At 42.1% G+C, this 27054-nt stretch overlaps 1 protein-coding gene and 1 long non-coding RNA gene across 14 annotated transcripts in view; one reads left to right on the forward strand and one right to left on the reverse strand.

The window, feature by feature from the left end:
• TUBD1 (tubulin delta 1) lies at positions 1 to 24358 on the forward strand. 13 transcript variants are annotated; one of them, XR_015148309.1, is made up of 11 exons: positions 3 to 294; positions 861 to 998; positions 1127 to 1343; positions 3083 to 3230; positions 5975 to 6191; positions 7104 to 7335; positions 10559 to 10707; positions 11396 to 11560; positions 19305 to 19445; positions 21481 to 21664; positions 23476 to 24358. XR_015148309.1 is itself a non-coding variant. In XM_086360572.1 (10 exons), the coding sequence occupies exons 3-10, from the start codon at positions 1172 to 1174 to the stop codon at positions 23576 to 23578; spliced, it is 1362 nt and encodes a 453-aa protein (XP_086216698.1). In that variant the 5' UTR covers positions 3 to 294; positions 861 to 998; positions 1127 to 1171; the 3' UTR covers positions 23579 to 24358. The 13 variants fall into 13 exon arrangements, 8 of the variants coding, with proteins under 8 accessions (XP_086216702.1, XP_086216698.1, XP_086216705.1 ...); XR_015148313.1 differs by lacking the exon at positions 10559 to 10707 and adding an exon at positions 8090 to 8214 and having other exon boundaries at positions 23476 to 24151; XR_015148310.1 differs by having other exon boundaries at positions 156 to 294; positions 865 to 998.
• The window catches only part of LOC147352661 (uncharacterized), an 11832-nt gene continuing 6170 nt past the window's right edge, over positions 21393 to 27054 (reverse strand). The window contains exon 3 of the long non-coding RNA XR_015148315.1: positions 21393 to 22135. This is a non-coding gene — a long non-coding RNA (uncharacterized LOC147352661). The remainder of the gene's footprint in view (positions 22136 to 27054) is intronic.

Consider the following 27054-nt stretch of genomic DNA (forward strand, 5'->3'; position numbering starts at 1 on the left):
GCAGAAGCGCTTCCGAAGCCTCGCTTGGAAGCTAGATCATGCGCAGAGTCAGCTAAAGCCCGATGGACAGTGAGCATGCGTGCCGTGTCTGAAGTTGATAAATTTGAACATGCGTAATTAATCTTTCTGAATGGGGGGGCGGGGGGAGAAAACCACAACAAATCTGCTTGTATGTGGAACATGCGCATTCGTTCTCTGTAGTTATTTCGGTATGGAAAGTGAGCCTGCGCATTAGGAAAATGTTGCTCCCGTGAAGTTTGAACCGGGCGGAAACGGCTGGTCCTGGGGTTGCCAGTGAGTGGGGTTAATGGGGAGCTCCTGGGGAGGTGTAGAAAGGCAGAAGTTGGCTTTACTCTGTACCAGCTCAGTGGCCTTGCGAAAGTCACTGACTTTTCAGAGCCTCGGTTTCCTTATCGGTAAAATAAAAATAATGATACTAATTTTGCAGAGTTGTTTGATGATTTTAAGTACAGAGTCTGGCTTACAAGCCACGGCTCCTTCCAATGCTGCATTGACCCCATAATAAGGTCTTTACCAAAAACTGTCTCTTTTTATTGTTAAAAGTAGTGGATACTTGCTCTACTATTGCTCCTTTTTTTTCTTCTAAGTCTCGTCTTCCTTGCTGTCTTATTTGAGCTAAATACAAAGACTTTCTTTTAAGTGTTAAGATAGTTACCAGTACAGAAAGTTGATTGGTGGAGAGAGAAAGTTATTATTTAGAAGCAAGAAAATTAATGTTAATTAAGTCTGCTACCGTTGAGCTCACTTTTGCATTTTCTATGTCCCTTTGGTGTGACATGGATACTACGAATTACTTCAACCAGAATTCACTGTTTTGTTTGTTTTAAACGCATGCTTAGAAAGTTGCGATTACACGTGAGATTTTGGAAACTGTTGAGCTGTGTATGAATGGATTTGGGTACAGCGGTCTCAAGTCCCGAAACCATATACAGAAAAAGAACAACTTCCTTGAATGATTGGCTCCTTAAACAACATAGGTATTTTATCTGTATATAGTATTTACAAATTATATATTTTTATTAGAACTGAACTGAACTGAACATATTTTGTTTGTTCTTTGTTAGTAATGTAGTGGTTCTCTAAGACCATATTTTTTCTATTACAGGTTGCTCACTTTTTCGAAGGAGTTTGTTTTGGTTTGTTTCTCAGCATGTCAATAGTAACAGTGCAGCTTGGTCAGTGTGGCAATCAGATTGGTTTTGAAGTGTTTGATGCTTTATTTAATGACTCACACTGTTCCCGAGGACTCTGCTCTAAAAGGGAGAATGAGGCGTATCAAGCATCTTGCAAAGAAAGGTTCTTCAGTGAGGAGGAAAATGGAGGTATGTGTGGTCCACATAACCAATCTCTTCAAGGCCTCGCCCTGCACATGGTGTCTGAACCCCCTTCATCTTGCAGCAGAATGATTTTGTTCTCATCCCTTTCTTTTTGTATTAAGCTTTCCCTCTCCAGTGGCATCATGTCCTCAGGCTATGAGCTTGCTCAGATCTTGCCAATCTAAAACCAACCAACCAAATAAAACTTGGCTCTTGACTATAGCTTTTTTCCTTCCTTCTCATCTAAGATTCTCAAAGGAGAACCCTCTTTACCAGTTATAATCCTGCTTCTGCTTTACAATACCACTGAAACTGTCCCATGAAAAATTCCCAGTGATCTCCTAATTACTAGAGCCAGTAACTGTTTTTGTTAATTCACTTAACTTCTCTACCAGATTTGATAACATTAACTACAAAACTCCCTCCTTGAAACTCCTTCTTCTTAGTCACTGAACTTTTCTAGTGGTTGCATCTCAGCGTCTTCCTCACTTGTGTAGTTCTCTCTGGGCAAATTCAGTGACTCTGAAATGTTGCTCCATCTTTTATACTGGTTACTCTCAAATCTGTAGCCTAGCATCTCTTCCAAGCTGCAGACTGATTAGTGAACATCACCTGTGTCTCTTATGTGTACCTCAAACTCAACATCTCCATACCCGAGGGCATGCATTGTTTTTCCCTTAAAAACAGTGTTCTTACTGCCTACGTTCAGATCTGCTTAGTTTATCTCCTACGTGTCCCTTGAAACGCCTCTCCCGTCTCCATCTTCGCTGTCATTGCCTTAGTTCTGGCTCTTGTCATTCCTCATCTGGATTGTTTCAAGACACTCCTGAGTTTCCCTGCCTGGTCTCCTGCGTCTATCACGTCCATCCTCCACACTGCTGTATTCAAAAAGACACCTGAGGGACTTCCCTGGTGGTCCAGTGGTTAAAACTTTACACTTCTACTGCAGGGAGGGCCAGTCCTATCCTTGGTTGGGAAACTACAATCCCATATGCCTTGCTTACTTACTTAACGATAAGTACTTAAACTTATTTAACAATAAGTAAAGAAATAAATGTAGTAAAAAGCTGTTTAAAAAAATAATAAAGACATCTGACATTAAAAAAAAAAAAAGACACGTGACTATTCCTTTCATCCTTGAACGTTTCCAGTGGTTTCTCATTGCCTGAAAAACAAGTTTCAAGGTTTTTAGCATTGTATATTAGGACTTCTAATATCTCAGCCGTGCCGCTTCCCATCCTGTCCATCATTTCTTACACCCCGCGTCTCCATCTTCTGCTTCAATAATCCTGAGATGCTTTTTGTGCCCTTGGTATTTTGTGCTTCTGAATATGCGCCTGTGTTACTGTGGATTTGTTCTGGGTCCCATCACATCGCTTCATGATTCAGTGTTGCTGTGCTTTGCTTCCCTCCCTGGTTCTCCTCTGGCTGGATTCATACTGTCTTCATTTCTGTGTTTCTAGCACAGTACATAGCACATTATAAGCACTCAACAGATGTTTGTAGACCTGACCCAGTCATCGTTTTAGCCTATATTTATTCAGCCTGCCAGCAGAATGCTGGGCATATGAACCATCTGCATCTGCCTGCTGCTGCCCACCTCACTTTCTAAGCAGAATGACACGTCTTTCTATTCTCAATCTTTGAATTGTTTTTTTTTAATTTAGAGAAGTTTATGCTCTGAGTTACCCCAAATAAGATTATATGCATTATTTTTCTTTTGATCTTTTTTTCCCCCTCTCTAGTTCCAGTTGCTCGTGCTGTCCTTGTTGACATGGAACCTAAAGTTATCAATCAAACACTGTCAAAGGCCGCCTGTTCTGGCCGATGGAAATATGGCCAGCATTCATGCTTCTGTCAAAAGCAAGGTTCTGGAAACAACTGGGCCTATGGGTAAGAATAATTCTCATGCTTTTCAGTTTAGATACAGCTGCACAGTTGATGAACAGTGTAGTTATAACTGCACAGTTGATATACTAAACGTCGTTCTTTAGCCACTTAGCTGTGTCTGACTCTTTTGCAACCCCATGGATGGTAGCCCACCAGGTTCCTCTGTCTATGCGATTTCCCGGGCAAAAATACCAGAGTGGGTTGCCATTTCCTTCTCCAGGATATCTTCCTGACCAGGGATCAAACCCATGTCTCCTGCATTGGCAAGGTGGGCTCTTCACCACTGAGCCACCTGAGAAGCTCATACCAAACTTTGAATTTCTGTTTTAACATTTAGAGTGTGATTTCACCCAGAAGTCACTCATTCTGTCTCACCTTTCTGTATGCTTCAGGTCTAGGTATTGCTGAAACCAAGTGTCTTTTGCAGAAGGGTTTTCACTTTTTCACTGTTATTCTGCCAGCCAACTTATTATCAATACAGTATCTTTATCTGCCAAGTATTCTAGTTAATAGGGAATATGACTACACAGTAGAATTGCCTGAATTCTTTAGAAAATACCAGTGCCTAGGGCTCACATCCAGAAATTCTGATTTAATCAGTTTGGGATGAAGTCTGAATTTTGGAATTTTTCAAAGCTTCCCAAGGTGATTTTAATGTGTGGCAAAGTTAGAATTCCTGCTTTAGGAGTACTGTTATGAATATTGAAGATTATGTTGTACCATAATATTATAGATTCACACTCGTCTCACATGCTAGCAAAGTAATGCTCAAAATTCTCCAAGCGAGGCTTCAATAGTACCTGAACCGTGAGCTTCCGGATGTTCAAGCTGGATTTAGAAAAGGCAGAGATCAAATTGCCAACATCCATGGGATCATCGAAAAAGCAAGAGAGTTCTAGAAAAACATCTACTTCTGCTTTATTGACTATGCCAAAGCCTTTGACTGTGTGGATCACCACAAACTGGAAAATTCTCAAAGAGATGGGAATACCAGACCACCTGACCTGCCTCCTGAGAAATCTGTATGCAAGTCAAGAAACAACAGTTATAACTGGACATGGAACAACAGACTGGTTCCAAATCGACCAAAGAGTATGTCAAGGCTGTATATTGTCACTCTGCTTATTTAGTTTATATGAAGAGTACATCATGTGAAATGCCAGGCTAGATGAAGCACAAGCTGGAATCAAGATTGCCGGGAGAAGTATCAATAACCTCAGATATGCAGATGACATGACCCTTATGGCAGAAAACGAAGAAGAACTAAAGAGCCTCTTGATAAAAGTGAAAGAGGAGAGTGAAAAAGTTGGCTTAAAGCTCAACATTCCAAAAACTAAGATCATGGCATCTGATCCCATCACCTCATGGCAAGTAAATGGAGAAACAATGGAAACAGTGTCAGACTTTATTTTCTTGGGCTCCAAAATCACTGCAGATGGTGACTGCAGCCTTGAAATTAAAAGACGCTTGCTCCTGGAAGAAAAGCTATGACCAACCTAGACATCATATTAAAAAGCAGAGACATTACTTTGTCAACAAAGGTCTGTCTAGTCAAAGCTATGGTTTTTCCAGTAGTCATGTATGGATGTGAGAGTTGGACTATAAAGAAAGCTGAGCACCAAAGAATTGATGCTTTTGAACTGTGGTGTTGGAGAAGACTGAGAGTCCCTTGGACTGCAAGGAGATTCAAACAGTCCATATAAAGGAGATCAGTCCTGAATATTCATTGGAAGGACTGATGCTAAAGCTGAAACTCCAACACTTTGGCCACCTGATGCAAAGAACTGACTCATTGGAAAAGACCCTTATGCTGGGAAAGATTGAAGGCGGGGAGAAAAGGGGATGACAGAGAATGAGACGGTTGGATGGCATCACCAACTGGATAGTCATGAGTTTGAGTAAGCTCCGGGAGTTGGTGATGGACAGGGAAGCCTGGCATGCTGCAGTCCATGGGGTCGCAAAGAGTCAAACATGACTGAGCAACTGAACTGAACTGAACTGAATCTTTAGAACCACGTGGTAATTCTAGCCAAAGGAGTGGCCTGTTAAAGAGAATTTTCTATTCCCAGTAAATTGGCTCTCCTAGCAGTCCTATTCTCAGAGAAGGCAATGGCACCCCACTTCAGTAGTCTTGCCTGGAGAATCCCATGGATGGAGGAGCCTGGTAGGCTACAGTCCATGGAGTCTCTAAGAGTCGGACACACTGAGCAACTTCACTTTCACTTTTCACTGTCATGCGTTGGAGAAGGAAATGGCAACCCACTCCAGTGTTCTTGCCTGGAGAATCCCAGGGACGGGGGAGCCTGATGGGCTGCCGTCTATGGGGTTGCACAGAGTCGGACACGACTGAAGTGACTTAGCAGCAGCAGCAGCAGCAGTCCTATTCACTTTTAAAAACTGTTCAACTTGTGTATCTTATTATTTTCTTCTTCTATTTTTCATTTTATTTTTGGTGTATATTATTATTATTGTTATCTTTAGGCCCTTCTGTGTCGCATGCAAGATCTTAGTTCTCCAACCAGGGATCCAACCTGTGCCCCCTACTTTGGGAGCACAGACTTTTAACCACTGGACTACCAAGGAAGTCCCCTTAACTTGTGTATATAAAATTTGGTCACTCAGGGTACCTGTATGTCTCATGAGAGGTAGTTCACTTCCATAGGTTTAGAAAGCCTTCTCTCTCCTGTACTTTTCTCTGCAATCCATCACTCTGGTTAAATTAAAAGATGTTTGTTTTGACTGCATAGATACTCTGTTCATGGACCCAGGCATGAAGAATCTATAATGAACCTAATCCGGAAGGAAGTAGAGAAATGCGAATCTTTGAGTGGCTTTTTCATCATAATGAGTATGGCTGGAGGCACCGGATCTGGGCTAGGAGCCTTCGTTACTCAGAACTTACAAGATCAGTACTCAAGCGCTTTGAAAATGAATCAGATTATATGGCCTTATGGAACTGGTGAGGTATGAACATATCAATTTAAAAATTTCTGTTTTGTAGTGTTTGTGATTTAAAACAAACATACGTAAAAGATCTATCTCATCCTTTCCTTGGAAATGTTAAGTTATTGTGTCAGGAGTGAGTATACAGTATGGTACTTTCATGAACAACTCATTTAACTTTGTTTAAACTTTGCCAAGCAAATGAGGTGTCCTTATTTATAAAAATTCCAAAGAAGAAAACTGTGCATCTTCTCTCAGAAACCCATTCCTGGGTCAGTCCCTCTGGCTACTGCCTGTAAAGCAGGGACCTTGACCTGCCATTGCCAACCTTCAAAGAGTTTTCATTTCTTACCACTGAAAGGACATTTCTATGTAAGCCAATTTGCTGTTGATCAGCCTAGTAGGAGAAATAATAAAATGGAGATGAAATAAGTCACAGGAGGAAATGATGTAGAAAGTATGATAGTAATAGTGAAAGGAATAGTGTAGTCATCGTTTACTGAACCCTTACTATACACAGGGCACTATCCTAAGTGCTTTCCTGGTATTCTGTCATTAATTCTTAGAAGTCTTAAGAGGCTGGTATAATTATTACCCACATTTTACAAATGAGGAAACTGAGACAGAGAGAGATTATGTAACTTATCTAAGATCATATAGCTAGAAAGTGGAAGAGCCAGGATTTGAACCTAAGTGGATGCCCTCTTAACTGCTATTCTCTCCTACCTTTTTTTTTTTTTTTACTATTTATTAATTTGGCTGCTCCAGGTCTTAGCTGTGGCTCATGGGGTCTTTAGTTTCAGCATGTGGGATCTAGTTCCCTGACCAGGGCACAAACCCTGGCCCCCGCATTGAGAACGTGGAGTCTTAGCCAGTGGACTACCAGGGAGGTCCTTCTCCTACCTTTCTTATTTATGGCCTCTTCCTCTCCAGGTTATTGTTCAGAACTACAACTCCATTTTGACACTTTCTCACTTATACCGATCTTCAGACGCCCTCCTTGTTCATGAGAACGATGCTGTTCATAAGATCTGTGTGAAGCTGATGAATATCAAGCAGGTCTCCTTCTGTGATATAAATCAAGTCCTCGCACATCAGCTGGGAAGTGTGTTCCAGCCTACTTACTCCGGGGAAGGCTTATTTCACTACAGGAGAAATCCACTAGGTATTTGTGTCCCTGTGGGTTATTTGTAGAGAAGTCTGATGTTGTGAAAACCTCAAAGCTGTTCTTCTCTGACTCTCCCCTCTACCTGAAGGTATACTCACATCTCCCTCATTTCAAAACCTTCTACTGATTCCATTATTCAGGATTCTTCTTCTTCTTCTTCTTTTTCCTTCCCTATTTAAAAAAATAATTTTGAGATATAATTCACATACCATACAACTTACCCATTTAAAATATGCACATCAGTGTTTTCTAACATATTCACAAAGTTTCATAACCATCGTTTTCATCACTCTGCAATAAAACCCACCACTGTTTCAGCTTATTTGTCAAGTGGTGCTTTATCCATTCAAACCATCCAGATGCAGAGGACCCAGGAATCTATACGTCTCAGCCCTACCCTTTCCCAAATAGTTGCCTGTCCAGCTTTTCTTCGTTGCATCTGCTTCTTCAAATTTAGCATGCCCTGAACGGATTCATCATTTTCCCCCTGGCTCGTCTCCCCTCCCCCACTTCCTCCATTCCTGTTGCCTGAATTTCTCCCACTGTCCTCTTATCTCATCAGTATGCTCAGACCTGTTGGTGCCATCTCTCCCAGCTGTCTGCATTCTTTCCTGCCTCCCTGTCTCTCTGACATTGGTTCAGTTGGTCAGCATCTCTTAACTGATATTGCGTGCTCCCCCTGAATACAAAGTTCTTTTTATTCTCAATCTCTGCCTTTGTCTCTCTTTCTGTCTCTGTTTCATAAAAACAGAAGCTTGCAGCTTACATGGACATCCCTGGCTTAAGGTGATCCTAACCCTGCTTCCCTTCCTGCTGCCTGCCTCTTCCCCCGGCATCAGTCCTCCTGACACACTGACCCCAATGAGCCTCCCCGAGGTATGGATCTAATCCTCGTATTCTACTCACCCCCCATTCTGTGGCTCACGCATGACCTGCCAGATTTGTCATAATTCCTTAGCCTGGCCTCCATATTCTGAGTCTTAATTTTGCATTTTTGTCACCTTCTGCCTCCTCCGCATAGATTCCCCACTTGCTTTTCATCCTGTCTCCACTTCCTTCTTCAGTCTGGAACTCTGCTTCTTTGTTCCTTTGGCTCGGTGTCTCCTCTTTTAAAAATCACTTCCTGCTTCCCTTCTTCACTTCTACTGAAACCTACTCATCCTTTAGGATCCAATTCAAGTGATAATTTTTTTTTTCTTTTCTAATGTTTATTTGGCTGCCCCGGATCTTAGTTGAGGCATGCAGGATCTTTAGTGCAGCCTGTGGGATCTAATTCCCTGGCCAGGGACTGAACCCAGGCTCCCTGCATTGGGAGCACAGAGTCTTAGCCACTAGACCACCAGGGAAGTCCCAAATTAACCCTCCACCTCTGAACTCCTGTGTGTGCATGCTCACTTCAGTCATATCCAACTTTTTGCAACCCTATGGACTGTAGCCTGCTAGGCTCCTCCGTCCATGGGATTCTCCAGGCAAGAATACTAGAGTGGGTTGCCATCCCCTCCTCTAGGAGATCTTCCCGACCCAGGGATCAAACCCATGTCTCTTACATCTCCTGCACTAGCAGGCGAGTTCTGTACCCCTGTACTCCCTCGGCATTCTGTATCTCTTTTATGTTACTTAATGTTTTTTGCCTTTATTATTTCTTTAAGTGTGTTTGCTTATCTTTAAGAGTTACACACACAAACGCACATATTTTTTCAAGGAGTACAAAAGAATATGCAATCAAAAGGAAGTCTCCCTCTGACCCCTCCCAGATGCCGCCGCTGTGATTAGCGTCATGTGTTTCCTTGGAGCAGCCTGTCATGTGCCTGTCTTGTAGTTCCCACTAATTTGCAACTTCCTTGGCGACATGTGTCTTGTTAATTTCTGTGCATTCCACAGTACTCACCATATTGCACATCTGTTCATTCAACCAGTATTTATTGACTTCCTGCTATGTGCCAGACACTATGCTAAATGTTGGGGATCCAGTGAGGAACCAATGTAGACATTGTGTTCACACTAAACAATTATGCCAAGAAGGTGTAATTAAAAACTGAGTTAAATGCTCTGAAGGAAAGGAATGCAGATCCAAGAGAATGTGTCACGGTGGGACCAGACTTAGGCTGATGAGGCAAAGAAGTCAGCCCTTGAGGACGTTAACACGAGCAAAAAGTGATGAAGACTTGGAGTTAACTAAGCAAAGGGAGGGAGACAGGAATAGCATGTGCAAAGGCCCTGTGGCAGAAGGAAGCATGGCCCTTTAGGAACAGAGAGAAATCCAGCGTCACTGGAGCACAGAGAATGGTGTAGGGGACGACTAACACCTGGGGCTAGGGGAGTGAGCAGGGGCCGACCTTGTAGGTCCCTGTAAGCATGTAAAGGGAAAGTGAGTGAAGTCGCTCAGTCGTGTCCAACTCTTTGCGACCCTGTGGACTGTAGCCTATCAGGCTCCTCCGTCCATGGGATTTTCCAGGCAAGAGTGCTGGAGTGGATTGCCATTTCCTTCTCCAGGGGATCTTCCCAACCCAGGAATTGAACCCGGGTCTCCTGCATTGCAGGCAGATGCTTTACCGTCTGAGCCACCAGGGAAGCCCATAAGCATGTAAAGGCTGCCTCATTAATCTAAGAGCAGGGGAAAGCCTCTGAAGGAGTTTAAGGAGGTTGTTGGCATAATCGCGTTGTGAAAAATCCACTGGACTGCCTGTGGAGAACTGATGGGAAGCCATCTTCACAGATGGCCCTCTTCTCACTTTGTCCTCACATGGCACAAGGGCCAAGAGATCTCTCTGGGGTCTCTTTCATAAAGAGACTTCACCTCCCAAAGGCCCCATCGCCTCCTTAAAGCCATCACCTTGGAGGTAAGGATTTCAGTGTGGGAATTTGTGGGGACAGAAACTCAGAGTTTGACAAGGCCAAGAATGGTTAAGATGAGACCAGGTGAACAAGAAAGCTGGAGGGAAACACAGATTTTAAGAATCTGTGCGTTAGCATTCAGGGATTATTTGCTGATTGTTTTCTGTTATACATGCTATGTGACAGAATTCAGCCCTAGCTGCTTTACAGAAAAGGCTTCTTACATTTAGAGGAAACGCCACTAGCCATAAGATCAATTTGTGCAACATTTTGTAGATGTTTGTGTCAGAATTTGTTCTTAACATTAGGACATAGGCTATGAGTTTGCAATCAATGTTATCATAAAATTTATTCTTTAGTATTATTTCTTTATGTGGCTGCACAGGCTCTTGTGGCATGCAGAATCTTCGACCTTCACTGTGGCACATGGGATCTTTAGTTGCAGCACGTGGGATCAAGTTTGCTGACCAGGGATTAAACCCAGTCCCCCAGACCACCAGGGAAGTCCCCATAAGATTTAAAATTCATGTTACGGTAATAGATTTTTCTTTCTCCTCTAGAAAGAAGTATTTTCTATAAATGTATAAAATATATGCAAGATATATTAAAAAGATAAAAATATTTTTTAAATAAGTAAGCTCTGAATGAAAAACAAAGTAGCCTTTCTCCTTCATTCTCTTTCATGACGAGTATAACGTTCTAAAGATAGACATATTCCTGTGTTCAAGAATTACTAATCCTGTCTTCTTTCCAAGTAGAGTTTAATGTTAAGAGGTTCTGCTTATCATTTAACCAAATAAAGTAAATTAGAGATCTAAGAAAATTTCTAAGGGGGCATTTAGTGAACACAGAATGACAATAAAAATATATTATCTCTAATGCTTACTTTGATTTCCTGAGGTTTAGCTAAATATTTCATTCACATTTCCAGGTTCTTAACTTAAAAAAAATTATTATTTCCTTTTGGCAAAGTGTGTTTTTTTTTCATTCATGCTCAAATAGGTGCCAAAACCAAGCACTAGTTGATTAAACATTAGCATTAATCAAGCATTCATACATATTGTCTCTGAAATTGTATTTACATTTTGAAATTTAAGCAGTTTTAGCCTTGGAGGAGAAAACATATTTGGTCCCCCCCAAGCCGTCCAATCATGGTTGTATATGAGCCAGCGAAAATAACATGGAATTTAAGAATTGAGTTCAGATTTTTTTTTTTTTGCAGGAGACTTAATGGAGAATTTAGTTCCCCATCCAGAATTCAAGATGCTGGGTGTTCGTAACATTCCTCAAATGTCTGAGAATTCACTGGCATACAGCACGTTTACTTGGGCTGGCCTCCTCAAGCATTTGAGACAGATGCTCATTTCTAATGCGAAAATGGAAGAAGGTAAAGGGTATTTTAAAAATATGCAGCCCACAAGCTGGGAAAAATGCCTGTACTGAAGTTCCCAATATAAACTGGCTTGGGCCAGTTGAAATAATAGTGCCTTCTTCTGATCTGGGAGGCTCCTATAAAAACTCACCAGAATATCCTGGGAAGATTTCTTAATCACTTCACAGTTTCATTTCTCAAAAAAAAAATTCAGATGAGTGTGACAATTATTTCTATTTTATTTTTATCAAAGTAATATATGAATGTAGTTTTTTTTTAAAGAATCAAGTTGTCAGAACTCATTTAAATGTATATTTAAATCTGTACATCACATTGTATGTAAAGTACATCTTAAATTTTTAAAAAGTCACATAATTGCCCAGTATGAATTTATAATGGGGAAGAGAACAGTCAGCTCTCCACTTCTCCACAGCCCAGCGGGCACTGTTTCAGTCATTTGAGATGTTCTTTCTGGAATTGGCCTCCATTTCTAAACATCTTCCTTATTCTGTTATTTGTTTTATTTTCCAGGTTTAGATATCCTCTGCCTTCCTAGCGTAAAACTGAGAATTAAATCTTCTTATACCCTCTACACACACATACACACACCTTCCCTCTCGCCTCCCAGTCTAGTTAAAATAAGTTTTCAGTGTTTGTATTATTTTTGCTATGTAAATTTTATTCAGAGTTGAGCCATGTACTACATACACAGATTACATTTTATTTCATGTACCATTTATTTTTTCCTCCTAGAATTAATAATTATTTGGTTGATACTCTTTGTACCTATTACGAATCTACCCCTAAACTTTCCCCTAAAAATGAAACTCTTCTCAGCCAACCCATCAGGTAATCTTATTACTTCCATTATCTTCTTAAAGATATCCCTTCCAGAGACCATCACCCTTACTCTGCAGGCTTGAGAAGCAGCCAGCACTGGCCTCTCTGCCTCTTTCTGTATTCTAGCCCAGTTCCTAGATTCTAGATCTTCCTCTTTCTAGGCTTATTCCCTCATCTGGACATTGGCCTCCAGGAGCTTTGTAAGAAAGAGTACAGGAAAGGTAAACATTTTCAGGCTGCAGATGTCATTATCCTGCTTTTCTATTTGATTGATGATTCGGCCAGGTATAGGATTTGAGGCTGGGAATCATTTTTACTCAGGGTCTTGAAAGCCTTGCTCTATAATCTTCCAGCTTCCAGTGTTACAGCTGAGCAGTCCCACTTCAGTCTGATTTCTAATCTCTCTTGTATCTTTTAGGATTTCCTCTTGTTTCTAGCATTCTGGAATTCCTTAGAGTGGATCTTTTATCTCATGACACTGTGAACTTTATGAGTGCAGAGATCTTTATCTGGGGTGTTTATTGCTGAAAATCAGAGGTTTCGCCTTTACTGAGTAGAAACCCCCTTCCAAGATGGAGAGGGGCAGCCCACATACTGCAGGGGCTGGGGAAGGGCCTGGAGCTCTCACTGCTTCTCATACAGGTTTTTAACTAATCCTCCCATCTCCTCCTCTTCTAGAAGCACTTGGTCAGCTTCTAGGACCTTCACTGTGGGCAGAAGTCTCAGTTTTTGCTACCTCAGTAACCACTGGTTCATTTGCTTTCCAGCTTCGAAAATTCTGTCACGGCTATCTTCTTTCCATTTTTTTCGTGCCTTTTAAAAAAATTCCTGTGTTGTGAGTGAGATTTGAGGAGTAAACTGGTATGTTCAGTCTGTCGTGTTTAACTGAAGTCACTACTGTGTACAATTTTGGGAGTGTATATTTTACCACAGATTACAATCAGTTAGGTTTCAGTACTATGAGAGTGGATTTCCTCTACATTTACTGTAATACCTTATGGATTTTAGATCATAGTGCCTGAGGTTTGGAGATAAGTGGAAAGTTCACATCTTAAGTAACGCTTTGGAAACTTTTTGGCCACAGGACCTGTTTTTCTGGCAATACCTGTTCTCAAGGAACACAGTGTACCTCAGGGTAGCTTATGACGTGGGCCTCTGGGCCCTCTCAGGTCATTTTTCCATATGGGAATTTAGAGTACCAACATTTTTTCAGTTATAGATATGAATTTTGAACATTTAAATGTTTTCCTATAAATTTCTGTTGTTCAGCCACTCAGTTTTGTCTGACAGTTTGCGACCCCATGGACTGCAGAATGCCAGATGTTTGAGCATCTTCTGGACTTTGCTCAAACTCAGGTCCGTTGAGCCAGGGATGCCATCCAGCCATCTCATCCTCTGTCGTCCCCTTCTCCTCCCACCTTTAATCTTTCCCAGCATCAGGGTCTTTTCCAATGACTCAGCTCTTCACATCAGGTGACCAAAGTAAATATATGAATAAATGTATTTATGTCACTAACCAGGTTGAAGGATATAGTCTTAAAGCTCCTCATGCAGTATCGGAATGCTCTGTGTGAAGATCGACCCCATCAGTATTGCCTTCAGCAATGTATCTTTCTCCATGTCCTCAGAACAGGAAGGAAGAGTGGCCCAGGAAGGAGCAAGGCAGCAGTTAGTGTCTCCTATGACCTAGCTTTGGAAGTCACATGCCATCATTTCGCATGATCCTTTTGGTTATTAAGGTCAAGCCTGTCCCATGGGGAGAAGACCATGCGAGAGCCTGAACACCAGGGGCGAGGAGCACAGGAGTCGCTGTTGGGAGCTGGCTGCCACCCTCTGCCCTCTGTCACCTCATGCGTCACGTCCTCCCACTTGCAGAATGCACTTAACCCGTCCCAGGCCCTCCAGAGTTAGCACGCCAGCCTCCTAGCACACTGCTTTAGCCCATCAGCCTGAAACGCAGAACCTTGTCGTGTAAAAACAGGTCCAGGTGTGGGTTTATGTTTCTCGGGTGAGATTTCCTGAGTACAGCTCTCTAAGGACGCCCACTCCCTATAGACCATGCTGGAACAGGTGGAGGATAACTGTAGACACTGCTTTCCCAAAAGGGGACACAGAAGGAACACAGACGTCATTGGTCCCTAAGGATCAGCGGGGTACATGCTGGTAGTTTCTTGATTAAACCATTAAGGCCTGGGAAGAATTTTCCGCAGCTTTTGGCTTGGCCCTCTGAACCAAGCTAAATTACAATTTTATTTACTTTTAAGTTTTACTTATAGTATTTAAAAACTTTATTAGTTGATTTATTTTTGCTAGTTTGCATTAATGTATTCACATGAGAGTCGAAGTTCTAAGGGCGTATATATAAACACACTTAAATAAAACTAACATCACATTCAGTTCAGTTCAGTCACTCAGTTATGTTCAACTCTTTGCGACTCCATGAACCACAGGACACCAGGCCTCCCTGTCCATCACCAACTCTCGGAGTTCACCCTAACTCATGTGCATCGAGTCGGTGATGCCATCCAGCCATCTCATCCTCCGTCGTCCCCTTCTCCTCCTGCCCTCAGTCTTTCTCAGCATCCAGGTCTTTTCAAATGAGTCAGCTCTTCGCATGAGGTGGCCAAAGTATTGGAGTTTCAGCCTCAACATCAGTCCTTCCAATGAACGCCCAGGACTGATCTCCTTCAGAATGGACTGGTTGGATCTTGTTGCAGTCTAAGGGACTCTCAAGAGTCTTCTCCAACACCACAGTTCAAAAGCATCAATGCTGTGCTCAGCTCTCTTTATAGTCCAACTCTCACATCCATACATGACCACTGGAAAAACCATAGCCTTCACTATGTATTTTTGTTGTTGTTGTTCTGCTTTTTTGAGTGTAGTATTGTGTAGCCTTTATTCCAGTTCATTCATTTGGACATGCCTTGTTCTTTTTAGTAGCTGCATAGTTTTCTACTATATAAGCCACAACTCGTTATATGTACCTAAAGAGTGAATTAATTCTATGAAGCTGGTTGTTAAAAATTCTTAGTCCATAATCTTCTTCTGTTGTCTCCTTGTTAAAGGTAACTGTCTCTCAAAACTCTGTTGTTGTTTGTTATTGTTTTTATCTATATATTGCCACTTAGAGATTTTTCATTTATTTATTACCTATTTACTTCCCACCACGGAGAGTTAGGATTCAGCTTTTTCCTAACACTGGACCCTAAGCCCCGAAGTACCCTCTGTCTCCTCATCTTTCTGATACAGTAGAGTCATCATTGGGTTAAAGTGATACTCAGTTTTATACTGTCATGATCAAGTAAATGCTATTCACAGCTGAGCAACAGAGCATCCTGTGATTACTTTTCCCTTCCTGTATAATTTTTTTTGTTTTCTTTGGCGTTAATGATTGCCTTGTTTTCTCGTTTGCTTAGTTTTTCTATGTACCTGTCAATTATTCAGCCCTGTTTCACTACTTGTCCAAATTTTTTTTTTCTTAATATCAGGCATACCTCGTTTTATTGCACTTTGCAGATATTGTGTTCTTTGACAGATTGAAGGTTTGTGGCCACCCTTCATCTAGCAAATCTGTCGGCACCATTTTTCTAGCGGTGTTTGCTCACTTCACATCTCTGGCACGTTTTGGCAATTCTCACAGTATTTCCCACCTTTTTCTTATTATATCTGTTATGGTGATCTGTAATCTTTGATGTTACTATTTTTTTTTATGTCATCATGTGTGGTTTTTTTTTGTTTTTTTTTTAAAAACCACTATTTCTTTATTTTGGCTGTGTTGGACCTGTGTTGCTACGCACAGGCTTTCTCTCGTGGTGGTGGCGGAGGCTGCTTCCTAGTCGTGGCGCCCGGGCTTCTCGTTGTGGTGTCTCCTCTTGTTGCAGAGCACGGGCTCTACAGTGTGGGCCCTGGAGTTGCAGCTCACAGGCTTAGCTACCTTGCAGCCTGTGGGATCCTTCCAGACTGGGGATCAGCAGGTGGACTCTCAACCATGGGACCACCGGGACAGTCCCTTTGATGTTACTATTGCAAAACAACTTTCAAGTTAAAAAAAGGATTATAACTTGAAAGTTCAGATGACGGTTAGCATTTTTTAGCACTAATAAAGTATTTGTAAATTAAGGTCGGTATGCTGTTTTTTTAGACACAGTGCTGTTGCAGAATTGATAGATTACAGTATAGTGTGAACATAACTTTTATATGCTCTGGAAAATGAAAAAGCATTTGTGTGACATGCTTTGTTGGGATTGTTGTTTAGTCTCTCAGTCACGTCTGACACTTTCGACCCCGTGGACTGCAGCACGCCAGGCTCTCCTTTCCTTCATCGTCTCCCAGAACTTGCTCAAATTCATGTCCATTGAGTTGGTGATGCCATCCAACCATCTCATCCTCTCTCGTCCCCTTCTCCTCCTGCCTTCAATCTTTCCCAGCATCAGGGTCTTTTCCAGTGAGTCAGTTCTTCGCAGCAGGTGGCCAGAGTATTGGAGCTTCAGCTTCAGCCCTTCCAATGAATATTCAGGACTGATTTCCTTTAGGATTGACTGGTTTGATCTTCTTGCAGGGGAGAAGTCTCCAGGGGACTCTCAACAGTCTTCTCTGACATCACAGTTCAAAAGCATCAGTCCTTTCGCGCTCAGCCTTCTTTATGGTCCAGCTGTCACATTCATACATGACTGCTGGACAAACGATAGCTTAGACTGTCTGGACCTTTGTTGGCAAAGTAATGTCTCTGCGTTTTAATACACTGTCTAGTTTGCCACAGTTTATTTTCCAAGGAGCAAGTGTCTTTTAATTTGGGATAATTGACTTTATTGTGGTGGTTGGAACCAAGCATGCAAAATCTGCAAGCTCTGCCTGTATTCAAGTATTCTGTTAGTTTCATCTTCCTAGAGAAACCTTCACCAGAGCCTTCTGACCTGCTTCAGTCCAGTGTTTTTTGCCCTCTCTAGCCCGTGTATGTCTGTCATACTGGATATTCTGTTTGCCTGTCTGCTGTGTTAGATATTCTGCCCAGAGGGTTTAGACAAAGCCCTTGTGGTCTTGGGGGCGGCGGGGGGGGGGGGGGACCCATGGTTATCCTGGGTCTCACTTGCTCTCTAGTTTTGGTGTGCACCGTGCCCTTAGCTCTGCCTGGCGTTCTTCAGACTGAAGACACTCAGTCCTTTCCTCTCCAGAAAGCAAACCTTTAGTTTCCTGCTAGGATAGGAAAGAGGCAGTCGTCATGATAAACAGACAAGTTTAGCAACATTCCTTGAGCAGGAGTCAAAGGCAGATGTGCCTCACATGGTTGTAAAGCCAGTTTAAGAGCCAGTGGCTGAGCCATTCCTAGTGGTGCAGTTAAGAGCCAGTGGCCGAGCCATACTAGATGCTGTGAAGCTGTGTCTCCTTGTGGTTTCAGTTTGCATTTTCCTAATGACAGTGATGTTGAGCATCTTTTCATGTGGTTATTCGCTACTTGTTTATCTTCTTTGGTGAAATGTTTGCTCAAACATCTTTCCAGATTTTTAAATTGGCCTGTTTGTCTTATTACTATCAATGATTTCAGTATGCCAGTATTTTTTTTATTTGTTCTGAAATTTCTTTTGCTGAAAATCGAACTGTTACTGCACACTGAAATTTTTCCCTATCTTATGTATAATTTAAGAGTGTTTTCTTAATATTTCCCTTTGACTGGTCAGTTTTCAATCCTATTTTTGCTTTGTGTTTCTACATCCCTTACCATTTTTGTATCTGTTTTGCTTGTTTATTCAGAGAGACATGTAGAATGAAGTTCACTCTCTCTAGGTGGATAGTTCCATGAGTTTTGACACACTTAATACCATGTAACCACCACCACAATTGAGACAGTATTTCCGTGCTCCAAAAAGTCTCCTCACACCCCTTTGTAGACAGTCTCTTTTCTCTACCCCAAGCCCCTAGCAACTATTGATCTGAATTTTATTCCTATGATTTTGCCTTTTCTAGATGGTCCTATCAGTTCAGTTCAGTCACTCAGTCGTGTCCGACTCTTTGTGACACCATGGATTGCAGCATGCCAGGCTTCCCTGTCCATCACCAACTCCTGGAGCTTACTCAAACTCATGTCCATTGAGTTGGTGATGTCATCCAACCATCTCATCCTCTGTCGTCCCCTTCTTCTCCTGCCTTCAATCTTTCCCAGCATCACGGTCTTTCCCAATGAGTCAGTTCTTTGCATCAGGTGGCCAAAGTATTGGAGTTTCAGCTTTAGCATCAGTCCTTCCAATGAATATTCAGGACTGACTTCCTTTAGGATGGACTGGTTGGATCTCCTTGCAGTCCAAGGGACTCTCAAGAGTCTTCTCCAACACCACAGTTCAAAAGCATCCATTCTTTGGCGCTCAGTTTTCTTTATAGTCCAACTCTCACATCCATACATGACTAATGGAAAAACCATAGCTGAGGAGTATATGGACCTTTGTCGGCAAAGTAATGTCTCTGCTCTTTAATATGCTGTCTAGGTTGGTCATAGCTTTTCTTCCAAATGGCGGCAGTCACCATTTGCAGTGATTTTGAAGCCCAGGAAAGTCCTATAAATGGACTCAAACAGTATGTAACCTTTTCAGTCAAACTTGCTTCCCTTAGCATCATGCCTCTGAGATTTATCTGTGTCTTTTTGTGTATCCATAGTCAGTTTCTTTTTATTGCAGTGTAGAATTCCATCCTTTGTACCTACTGTCATCCTTTAATATTCAGTGAAGAATTATTTCATGCCTGTCTCAGAATTGAATGGTTTGAATCACTTTAGGTCAACCAGATAAGAATGTTTAAATTTTTAGCAGAATGCCACCCCCCTAACTTGTACTTATCAAATGGAAATTTCTATAAAATACATATATCATCTTAACATTTTTCTGTTCTTGTTCAAGGCCATTTGTAAAATCTTTTTTTTTTCTTTTGGTAGGTATTGATTGGCAGGTGCGGCCACCTTTATCAGGACTTCCTCCTCTTGGTAAAATGTCTGTCAACAAAGAGACTCATTTTAACACTTCCATTGCTAACTTGGTCATCCTTCGTGGGAAAGATGTGCAGAGTGCGGACGTGGGTGAGCAAAGTCAGGGTGAAAATTAAGACGCACATTTTGCAGATGTTCATGGTACAGATGGTTTCTTTTAAAAAAAAAAAAGAAGTCCTTGAACTTATTCTTTTGGCCTCACCATGTGGCTTGTGGGATCTTTAGTTCCCTGGCTACAGATTGAACCCACACCCTTAGCAGTGAGAGCTCACAGCCCTAACCACTGAACCACCGGGAACTTCCCCCCGCATTTATTCTTTTTTTTTTCCCTATATCTCTTGGAATTTTTTTAAACTAATTTTTATTGGAGTATAGTTTCTTTACAATGTTGTGTTAGTTTCAGGCGTACAGAAAAGTGAATCAGCTATACATGCATACCCTCTTTTTTTTGGATTTCCTTCCCATTTAGGTCACACACAGCACTGAAGGGAGTTCCCTATGCTACAGTAGTTCTTACCAGTTATATGTCAATGCCAGTCCCCCAAATTCATTCTTTTAAAGAAAGGAGAAATAACAACTCTGTTTTAGTAGCAAAATGTAACCCCTGTACCAGTAGGTGACCAGACACCAAAATGGAAGTGGTGTAAATAAGAGACAAGTTTTAATTCTTTCTTCCTGAATCTGGTTGCTCTGTCATCCTCACCTGTGGCTTCAGGCTTAGAGCCATCTGTTAGCGCTTCAGCTATCAGATCACGTACTGCTGCTGCTGCTAAGTCGCTTCAGTCGTGTCTGACTCTGTGCAACCCCAGAGACGGCAGCCCATGAGGGCCCCCCCGCGCCCCCCCCTCACCCCCCGCCCCCCCCCCCGCCAACCCCATCCCTGGGATTCTCCAGGCAAGAACACTGGAGTGGGTTGCCATTTCCTTCTCCAGTGCATGAAAGTAAAAAGTGAAAGTGAAGTCACTCAGTTGTGTCCGACTCTTCGCGACCCCATGGACTGCAGCCTACCAGGCTCCTCCGTCCATGGGATTTTCCAGGCAAGAGTACTGGAGGGGCTGCCATCGCCTTTTCCATCAGATCACGTAGGCATAAGCAAAGCAGGGCAGGCCTGGTCCTGCACGGGTCACACCTCATGCTTGTGTTTATACCCCTGCGACTGAGTTGGACACGACTGAGTGCGGCTTGGTGCGGCACGGTGGCAGCTGTGACATAAAGAGAGTCAGTCTCATCCCTGTGTTGTTGTTTACCCCCCGGTTGTGTCCGACTTTTTGAGAGCCCATAGACTGTAGCCCACCAGGCTCCTCTGTCCCTGGGATTTCCCAGGCAAGAATGCTGGAGTGGGTTGCCATCCCCTTCTCCAGGGGATCTTCCCAACCCAGGGATCGAGCCGTTGTCTCCTACGTCTCCTCCAGTGGGAGGCAGAGTCTTTACCACTGAACCATGAGGAAAGCCCCTGTAACACCCTTAAATAAAAAACTAGTAATAATTAAGAGGTCTTATCAAGTCAATCAGATGCGGTACTTTCTTCATATTCTTCATTTTAAATTTTAAAATAAGAGAGTTAATAAAAGGACATGTAAAGTAATCTAACTTTAAAAAATTTGCCCACAGGAAATGATGCAGGTACATGGAGGTGTTCTTTCAAAAATATTCATTGCAGTATCTTTCACACTGACAGAAATGTGGGAACAACAAAATGCCCAGCAGTAGGAAATGTGTTAAGTAAATGATATGTTCACAGAAGCTTTTAAAAATACGAGTGATATTTATTGACATGGAAAAGAGGTTCACAGCGTATTGGTGGATGGAAAATACAAATCACATGAGAGCATGCGTGTAAAATTCCAATATAAGAGAGGGTCAGCAGACTGTTCATAGTCATTATTTCTGGGTGGTGACATTTCAGCTGTTGAGTTGACTTAAATTTTCTTAATACTTTTCTGAATGGTGTGAATTTTTTTAATAATGATGAACATGGATCATTTATCCAAAAGCAATACAAAGCTAGTTTTAAAACACAGTACAAAAGACTTCTGGTGAAATGGAAAAGAAAGTATCTGTTTATTAATTTGTTGCCAAAATTGATGATTTGTGATATGAACAACAGCCTGTTGTTTTACTCTAGGAGCATTTAAAGACCCAGCTCTCTATACTTCCTGGTTAGAGCCTGTTCACGCTTTCAGTGTGTGGAAAACCCAGAGAGCCTTTAGGAAATATGAGAAGTCTGCAGCCTTGGTCAGCAATAGCCAGTCCTTAGTAAAGCCACTTGATATGATTGTGGGTAAAGCATGGAATATGTTTGCTTCCAGGTAAGTACAAAAGAAATCTACAAACCTTTCCTAACCTTAGGCAGATAACTGCTAGGCAGGTTCTGGAGTGTCTTAGCCTATTTGGGCTGCTATAACAAAAATAGCATAAAGTGGGTGGCTTATAAACCACAGAAGTTTATTTCTGAAGGCTGGGAATTCCAAGATTAAGATCCCGGCAGATGCGATGTCCAGTGAAGACCCACTTCATGGTTTATAGATGGCGTCTTTTTGCTGTGTCCTCAGCTGGCGGCAGAGGCAAAGGAGCGCTCATGGGCCTGTCGCTGCCCTCACGAGGGCTCCACTGTGGTGACCGCATCTCAGTCCCAAAGGCCTTACCTCCTAATATCAGTACCTTGAGAGTTAGGATTTCACTGTGTAAATTTGGGAGGAACACATTCAGTCTGTGCCATGGAGTAAGCGCTTTGTAGATATGAAACTTTGAACACGTTCCTTCTGGCTTCACTTCCTCTCCTGTATGATGGATCCAGAAGAGAGGATGTATGTGGTGAAGGTTAAAATGAGATAATAATGTGAAAAAACATCCAGTCCAGTGCCTGACTAGTAAATGCTCAAGAACTGTTCCATAGTCATTTTCCAAAATAAGATCCTTGAGAATGGACGAGATCTTGATCTTGCTCAGTAAGAAGGATATAGCAAGTTCAGCTCCACCTGATACTATGAAATGTCTGCTTGATGTGAAGAATTGCATTAGTGGGTTCCCTGTCCTCTGCCAGTTACTTAATGTGACAGCAGAACTCCTCAGATGACTGGATAAGCCTGAACTTTGATTAGCCAGGATTCCCAAGGGTCTCCCGTCCTGTACATGGCCATTCCCTGAACCCCAGCTCCTCAGGACTGTGCACTTTCTGTATAGTTCTGGTCTAGTTCCTGTCCCACTGCCATTAAATGGTAGCAGCTGTTTTCACTAACTGAATTCATGTCTGCCCTTGATATTCTGATTTCTCCTTCTACAGAACATTTTGAGGGGCTGGGGCTATTAACAGGACCACCTGGCATAAGTGCAAATTAAGTGTTGTCTGAAAAACACTTAGGAGGCTTCATTTCATTCCTAGAACCGGACCCGTGTGTTTCTACAGTTTCACACCTTAGATGAGACTTCCCAGGCACTTCTTAAGAGTTTATACGGAACCCAGTCATCTCCTCTAGGGTGTTGAATATGTGCTGGGTAGACAGCCAAATCCGAACACACTTTTTTTCCCCTGTGTGCTGTTTTTTTTTTTTTTTTTGGCCACGCCTGGCAGCTTGCAGGTTTCTTAATAATAGTTCCCCAGCCAGGGATGAAACCCAGGCCCTGGCTATGAAAGCTCCGAGTCCTAACCACTGGCACGCGTGCATCCTCGCTCAGTCCTGTCCAGTTCTTCATGACCCCAGGGACTGTAGCCCACCAGGCTCCTTTGTCCATGGGATTTTCCCGACAAGAATACTAGAGCAGGTTGCTGTTTCCTCCTCCAGGGGATATTCCCAACCCAGGGGTCTAACTCATGCCTCTTGCATCTCCTGCATTGACAGGTGGACTCTACCATTGAGTCACCTGGGAAGCTCCCCTAACCACTGGACCACCAGGGAATTCCCCTCCTATTGCCTTTTATTGTCACTGTCTTGAATAGACAGAGCTTGAAATAAATTTTGATAGTTTGCTAACTTTTGGAGTAAACATTGAAGCAAAGATAAGACTTTTAAGAGAGTTTTCCATGTTCAGATGTTCATGAGCTACAAAAGAGCTATTATTTGATTCTGAATTATTCAGTTGCCTGAGATTTTTATTTCGTATTTTCTGTTTCTTTCACCAGAGCCTACCTTCATCAGTACACAAAATTTGGAATTGAAGAAGAGGATTTTTTGGACAGTTTCACGTTGTTAGAACAGGTTATTGCTAGTTACTGCAACCTCTGATTTTGAACCAAGAGGAAAAATTACCTTAAGTCAATTTTGGACTAAAATACTTGCAGTACTGCTTTCTCTGTAAGGTTTTAAAATTCCAGTCTGCTGATGCTAAAGTCGAATGCTGGTTCCTTCTTTATGCTATAGCATCAGAGGAGGAAAACCTTTCATGTTTTCAATGAAAACATCTACTTGGTATTTTCCTTTGTAAGAAAAAAAAATTGGTGCTTCTTTAAAGAATTTTGGGAACACTTGGCTGAGATGTTACAACTTTGAAACTATCAGAAAGGAAACTTCCCTCTTTATTCCAAAAAGCATTCAGTAAATATGAGCTAAACTTTCATAGCACAATTTTAAGTTAAGAAATTACAATTCTGTATTTAAATATATTCATCTTTGAAGTGAATGTTTTGGACCACAAGAGGGAGCTGTTGTCAAATGCTATGATGTGAACATCTCTTTTTGAGTATGTTATTCTATAACAGGGTAAGATTTTCCAGTTTAAGCAGCTATTTAAAAATAAATGTCAGGATTTTGTAAATGTATATCGTGCTTAAGTGCAAAAAGTAAATAAGCAAGTGTTTACTTTGTTTGCTTTTCTTAAATTGGGCATCAGAAAATTGTTTTTCTTTTACATCTTAGAATTTCAGAGTAGGAATTGATTTTGCTCAAATAGTGTTTTTAAATTACTGATAAGTATTTAGCTGGTGTGGAAGAAGGTAATTATAAGGTAATATACTTCAAGGTCTATTCTTTTCAATAAAAGGGGTGAGAGCTTTCACCAAACTGTCACTAGGTTGATACAATTATCACCAAGGAAATACTAATATATTACTATTGCTAATTGCTCAGTTGTGTCCAACTCTTTGAGACCCCACAGACTGTGGCCCTCCAGGCTCCTCTGTCCATGGGATTCCCCAAGCAAGAATACTGGAGTGGGTTGCTATTTCCTTCTCCAGGGGATTTTCCCAACCCAGGGATCAAACCCGGGTTTCCTGATTGCAGGCAGATTCTTAACCATCTGAGCTACAAGGAAATACTGTGCTAGGTGAACTTGACACCTATAGATGTTGGTCTCATTTAGGACAAAACACATTTGGAAATTGGCAGCTGAGTTTGAGGGGAATGGCGTATTTCAATAAAACGCATCACGTGCAGTGTGTTAACAGATGTAAAATGGGAAACAAATAGACCACTTGCCCTTTCTGCCAGGGCTACCAGTGGTGCCTTATTTTTATGTGGAAAAATGACAGTTCGCAGATTCACTGGTTTCTTCCTTCTCTTTCCATATGGAAATGATTACCTTTTTGCTGTTTTTCTTATCAACTGTTGCTATGATTTAAAATACTGAACCATATCTTATTTCTAAGGAATGTAAAAAGTGGTCTCTTCATCTGCTACAAGGCACACCCACTGCTGTATTTTGTTAACCGAGAGTACTTAAAAATAATTAGATCATAATTTTTACAAGATAAAGTTAAAAGTAATAATTTAGCATTGCAGAGATCCCAAACACTGAAACAGTTTCCCAAAGCAAACCAGCCTTAATGAAGCTCTGTAACTGAATTACCTCACTAGGGGTAAGCTGGTTCTGAGGAACTTTGCCAACTTAAGCTTAAAGAAAGCCATACGTTGAAATCATTTTATATTTGAGAAAAGAATGCGTAAAGTACCAGTGGGAACAAATGTATTTCTAATTTGCCAACTCATGGAATCAATGGCAGGTGACTATTCGAAGTAAACTCCAATCAGAGCCCTGGGTTCACTCATTTATGTGCTGCTGCTGCTGCTGCTGAGTCGCTTCAGTCGTGTCCGACTCTGTGTGACCCCATAGACGGCAGCCCACCAGGCTCCCCCGTCCTGGATTCTCCAGGCAAGAACACTGGAGTGGGTTGCCATTTCCTTTTCCAATGCAGGAAAGTGAAAAGTGAAAGTGAAATTGCTCAGTCGTGTCCGACTCTAGCGACCCCATGGACTGCAGCCCACCAGGCTCCTCCATCCATGGGATTTTCCAGGCAAGAATACTGGAGTGCGGTGCCATTGCCTTCTCCGATTCATTTATGTGAGTTGAACCTTTTTTATGTACATTATTTTTTAATGTACAACTGCATTATTTGTTAGATGTGGTACCTAGATATGTGTGAAATTGTTTTAAATGTTTACATGAAAAATTTTTTTTATCTAGTTTGAATAATGTAAAGTTTTTGCTATTAGAGTTGTGATAACTTAAAAATGGAACACCAAAGAGTTGATGTCAGAGCTTCAAAATAAGGGCTGGTATTAGAAAGGCCTGGAGCAAACCACTCCAGGATTCTTGCCTGGCGAATCCCGTGAACACAGGAGCCTGGAGGGCCACAGTCCATGGCGTCGCAAGAGAATCAGACACCGCTTAGTGACTAAACACCAACAAAATGACCAACCAGCTACGACGATAGACTCATAATTTCCTGGGCAGAGACATCCAAAAGCTTCAAATACGTAATTTCTTTTTTTAAGAAGTATTTATTCATTCATTTGGCTGAACTGGATCTTAGCTCTGCTGCTCGGGATCTTCAGTCTTTGTTGTGGCTTGCAGAATTTTAGTCGAGGCATGCGGGATCTAGTTCCCTGACCAGGAATAGAACCTGGGCCCCCTGCACTGGGGAGTGACGAGTTTCAGCCACGGGACCACCAGGGAAGTCCCTGAACATGTAATTTCTTAGATTACTGAGTAACTGATACGCCGTGTGTCACTCAGGCTTACCCCAGAGCCAAGATGCACCCCTGCAGGCAGTGAGTACAGTGGGAAGCCAAGCCTACTTCTTAGTCAAGCCTTTTCACTCTCCTCCGTTTGTGCTTTTCTTAAGAACTCTTTGAGCAGTAGAACCTGTTTCTTCCCATTAATTCTCTTGCTTCCAGCTTTGAGGATTCCCCCACAACCCCTCACCAATATTACTCGGTCAACCAGCAACACCTTTCTCTCTCTTTAACCTGTCCCTCAGCACTCAGGAAGGGGGCCCACAGATCACTCTTAGTCCATTCATTCATCCAACCAGTATCCATTCAGTGCCAGGCACTGAAGAAATGTTAAGGATAAGTGGACCAATACCATGAAGTCTAAATGAAGAATCTTACAAGGCAGTTAAGTTTCTTTCCATATCTGGAGCTACAATTCTAGCTTCCCAATTATTGCTTGGTATTTTGCCCAGGGCTTCCCAGGTGGCTCAGTGGTAAAGAATCCACCAGTGCAGGACATATAGGAGACACAGGTTTGATCCCTGGGTCGGGAAGATCCCCTGGAGGAGAAAACGGCAACCCACTCCAGTATTTTTGCCTGGGGAATCCCTGGTGGGCTACAGTCCACGGGGTCACAAAGAGTCAGACATGACCAAGCAACTGAGAACACAGCACACAAACATCTTTCCCATGTCCGTGTTCAGTTTTTTTTTTTTTTAAACAGGGAAGATGTGGTACAGGTAAAGAAGAGTGAACTGGGACCTCTAGTCTAG

The sequence above is a fragment of the Bos grunniens genome, chromosome 19 (genome assembly GCF_055505025.1).
Source record: "Bos grunniens cultivar Pamir isolate PY7600 chromosome 19, Bosgru_T2T1.0, whole genome shotgun sequence".
Taxonomy (NCBI): domain Eukaryota; kingdom Metazoa; phylum Chordata; class Mammalia; order Artiodactyla; family Bovidae; genus Bos; species Bos grunniens.

Bases quoted from the DNA above. Each gene is read 5' to 3' on its own strand.
- TUBD1 (XM_086360576.1), top strand. From the start codon at position 1,172: ATGTCAATAGTAACAGTGCAGCTTGGTCAGTGTGGCAATCAGATTGGT. The intron at 3,231-5,974 runs GTAAGAATAATT...TTGACTGCATAG, and splicing joins GGAAACAACTGGGCCTATGG to ATACTCTGTTCATGGACCCA. The intron at 19,446-21,480 runs GTGAGCAAAGTC...GTTTTACTCTAG, and splicing joins TGTGCAGAGTGCGGACGTGG to GAGCATTTAAAGACCCAGCT.